This window comes from Silurus meridionalis, chromosome 5 (assembly GCF_014805685.1).
Source record: "Silurus meridionalis isolate SWU-2019-XX chromosome 5, ASM1480568v1, whole genome shotgun sequence".
NCBI classification, from domain to species: Eukaryota; Metazoa; Chordata; class Actinopteri; order Siluriformes; family Siluridae; genus Silurus; species Silurus meridionalis.
In genome coordinates this window covers 27,960,376-27,964,268 of record NC_060888.1, presented here as the reverse complement: position 1 = coordinate 27,964,268, position 3,893 = coordinate 27,960,376, and the positions used below count along the sequence as shown (strand labels likewise).

Sequence of the window (3,893 nt, the reverse complement as noted above, 5' to 3'; positions counted from 1 at the left end):
TGTCTGTCTGTCTTTCTGTCTGTCTGTCTGTATTTCACTTCCATTTCACTGTCATGCTGATCCACACCAAACCGAGCCACAGCAATGAACTACACCACACCAAACTACACCACACCAAACTGCACCATATTAAATCACACCGTCAATCAACCACACCAAATGGCACCATAATAAAGTACACACCAAATTACAACACACTACACTAAGCCACACCACACCAAACTGCATTATGCCAAACTACACTACAACAAACTGCATTATCGAAAACTACACCACAGCACAGCAAACTATATTATACCAAACTACACAACTCCAAACTACACACCACACCAAATTACACAAGCTACACGATACCAATCTACACCACACCAAACTATAATACATCCAACTACACCATTCCAAACACAACAAACTACACATCACACCAAACTTCACCATACCTAACTACACCACACTAAACCACACAACACTAAACTGCACCACACCAAACTACATCAGACCAACCTGAACCACACCAAACTACATCACACTAAACTACATAACAACAAACTACACCACATGACCTACACTACCACAAACTACATCACATCAAACTACACAATACCAAAATATAGCACACTAAACTGTGCCATACCAAACTTTACCACATCAAATCACAACACACCAAACAATGCCACGCCAAACTACACCTTTCCGAGCCACGCCATACCAAATTACACCACACGCACCAAACTACACCACACCAAACTACATAACAAGCTATATCACACCAGCCTACACCACACCAAACTACACCACACCAAACTACATTACACCAACCGACACCACACCAAACTACACTACAACAACCTACACCACAACAAACTGCATTATAACAAAACTACACAACAGCAAACTTCATCACTCCCATTCCAAACTACACAATTCCAAACCACATCAAACTACACCAGACCAAACTACATTTGTGGCGGTTCAGTAGGAAACTTTTAGAGTTTTAATCTCGAGCTCTGAAACTGCTACTGATAAATTATGCAAAGTAAAACTCACTAATCTGAATATGCAAATCAGGGCACGCATATTATTGAGTGCATAACTGCAGTTTGTATTATGCGCCATGTTTAGATCACTAAGTTTAAAATACCAACAAAAAATGTTAGGTATTTAACACTAATTTAGTTGATTTATTATTAAATTGTATTTTATTGTATATAGTTTGTATTGTTTATTCTGAAACTGTTACCTTTTGTTGGTTTCTATTTAAATGTGATTGTTCACATTGTTTCTACAGTTTATTGTACATCATTAATTCGAGTTGTTCATCGTCATGGTTTTTGACCTCCAACATTTTTTTCTTCACAGCTGCTTCGAGGACGACGAGCCGGCGTGTCCCGAGAACATCGAGTACTCGTCCTCCAGCCAGAGCTACAGCACCAATGAGCTAAACGAGGAGACTGATGCTCTGGGCTCGGATGAGGATGAAGATGAGGATGAGGACGCTGAAGGACACGGCAGGAAAACCCAGGCCAAGAAGTCGCCTCAGTTTCCTCACGCCTGCTGTCAGGATTCCCACGAGACTCTAAACCTCAAGAGCAGCAGCAAGATCAACATCAGCATGAGCAACACGTACCTGAGCTAGACGACTAGACAAGTAGCTAACAAGCAAATATTATTATATACTATATACATGGTATGGCCAAAAGTATTGGGACACCTGCCAAATCCATGAAGATCTGCTTTAAATGGGTTGGAGTGGAAGACCCCCTGCTATAGAGCTTCAACACTATTGAACATAGATGAATGTGAACGCTGACTGCACCCAGGCCTCCTCACCTTCTCACCTCCATCAGTACCTGACTGTAGCTGAATGAATCTCCACAAAATCTGGTGGAACATCTTCCCAGAAGAGTGGAGCTCATTATAACAGTAAATGGAGACTAAATGTGGAATGAGATGGTCAAGAAGAAGCACATAGCAATCTTGTGGTCAGGTGTCTACAAACTTTTGGCCGTACAGTGTAGCCAGTGTAGCTTATGCAGTGCTTAAAACTTCTATAGGTGTAAATCTTTGAGGTAAAGGCAACCGAGTGATCTGTAGCATTAGCGTTAACGTTGCTAACTTGAACACATGCGCACAAGTTCTTTATGTCAATCAATGTAAAGAAAAAAATGAAGAAGGAAAATTTCACTGATGTTCCTGCTGGAAAATACAAGCAGCAACTTGGTGGTAAATTCCGAAGTCAATCACAATAACGACTAAAAGTCAAAGCGATCGCAAAAAACAAACAAACAAAAAACCCACAAGAATCTCCTATTAATTCATTTGATCTGTTTATCTCAATTAGCTAGCGGGATCAAGTCTCCGCCCACATGCGCTTCCAAACGACGTTATAATGTCAAGATTTTGGGGGGCAATTAATGGAGTGGATCCATAAAATACAATTTTAAATAAAATGATAAAAAATAGACTGATATTAGTTAATTAATTAATTGATATTTATAAAAATGTATTGTTGCTTGGGTTTCTGAAGGTGACATTGATTTTAATTGTTTTATTTGATGAACAGGTGATGAATTAATGCAACATCAGCACTTTTTTAAAACGAAGGTCATGAATTTATTATGAAGGTTTTGCACGTTTTTTGTGTGTGTAGTTTTTAACGTTTTAATTAAACAAATTGTAAATAACTTTTATTTGGTGTTTTGTTTGCACGTGTCATGTGACGCGTGGCTGCACGAGAGCGGCGGTGTTGCGTAAGAACGTTTTATACTGTATACCGGTCAGGGGACTGGATAACAACCGCAAGAAACCAAACAGGAAATGAGAAACGTGTTACTTTCAAATGCGGCGCAGACACAGGCGTGTTAATACACACGTACCAACACCAAAGGTCGTGCGGTTCCTCAAGTGCACGCCCAACTTTTATTTGGATTAGGGATGCCAGATCAGTGTTTAATACACACAGTGTGTTTATTTCCTCTAGAAAAAAAAAAAATGTTTTTATTATGTGTTTACAGAACAAACAAACTGAGATACAACTTTACAGTTATATAAAACATCTCTGGATTTAGGAGCATGTTTATTCTTTCACCGAACCTGTTCCAGCATGACACTGCTCCTGTGCACAAAGCAGCTCCATGAAGACCTGATTTCCATGGGTTGGAGTGAAGGATCACCTGCAGTAGAGCCCCAACCCTATTGGGATTAATGTGAACGCTGACTGCACCCAGGCCTCCTCACCTTCTCACCTCCATCAGTACCTGACTGTAGCTGAATGAATCTCCACAAAATCTGGTGGAACATCTTCCAAGAAGAGTGGAGCTCATTATAACAGTAAAGAAGAAGCACATAGCAATCTTGTGGTCAGGTGTCTACAAACTTTTGGCCGTACAGTGTAGCCAGTGTAGCTTATGCAGTGCTTAAAACTTCTATAGGTGTAAATCTTTGAGGTAAAGGCAACCGAGTGATCTGTAGCATTAGCGTTAACGTTGCTAACTTGAACACATGCGCACAAGTTCTTTATGTCAATCGATGTAAAGAAAAAAATGAAGAAGGAAAATTTCACTGATGTTCCTGCTGGAAAATACAAGCAGCAACTTGGTGGTAAATTCCGAAGTCAATCACAATAACGACTAAAAGTCAAAGCGATCGCAAAAAACAAACAAACAAAAAACCCACAAGAATCTCCTATTAATTCATTTGATCTGTTTATCTCAATTAGCTAGCGGGATCAAGTCTCCGCCCACATGCGCTTCCAAACGACGTTATAATGTCAAGATTTTGGGGGGCAATTAATGGAGTGGATCCATAAAATACAATTTTAAATAAAATGATAAAAAATAGACTGATATTAGTTAATTAATTAATTGATATTTATAAAAATGTATTGTTGCTTG

The 3,893-nt window shown here is 39.4% G+C and overlaps 1 protein-coding gene across 2 annotated transcripts in view; it reads left to right on the top strand.

Annotated features, from left to right (window-relative positions):
- LOC124386592 (cytosolic carboxypeptidase 4) overlaps window positions 1-1,769 on the top strand; it is a 75,619-nt gene extending 73,850 nt beyond the window's left edge. For both annotated transcript variants that reach the window (XM_046850531.1, XM_046850532.1), the window contains exon 24: window positions 1,360-1,769. In XM_046850531.1, coding sequence (XP_046706487.1) covers window positions 1,360-1,636 — 277 coding nt within the window. In that variant the 3' untranslated portion in view covers window positions 1,637-1,769. The remainder of the gene's footprint in view (window positions 1-1,359) is intronic.
- The last annotated feature ends 2,124 nt before the right edge of the window (window positions 1,770-3,893 follow it).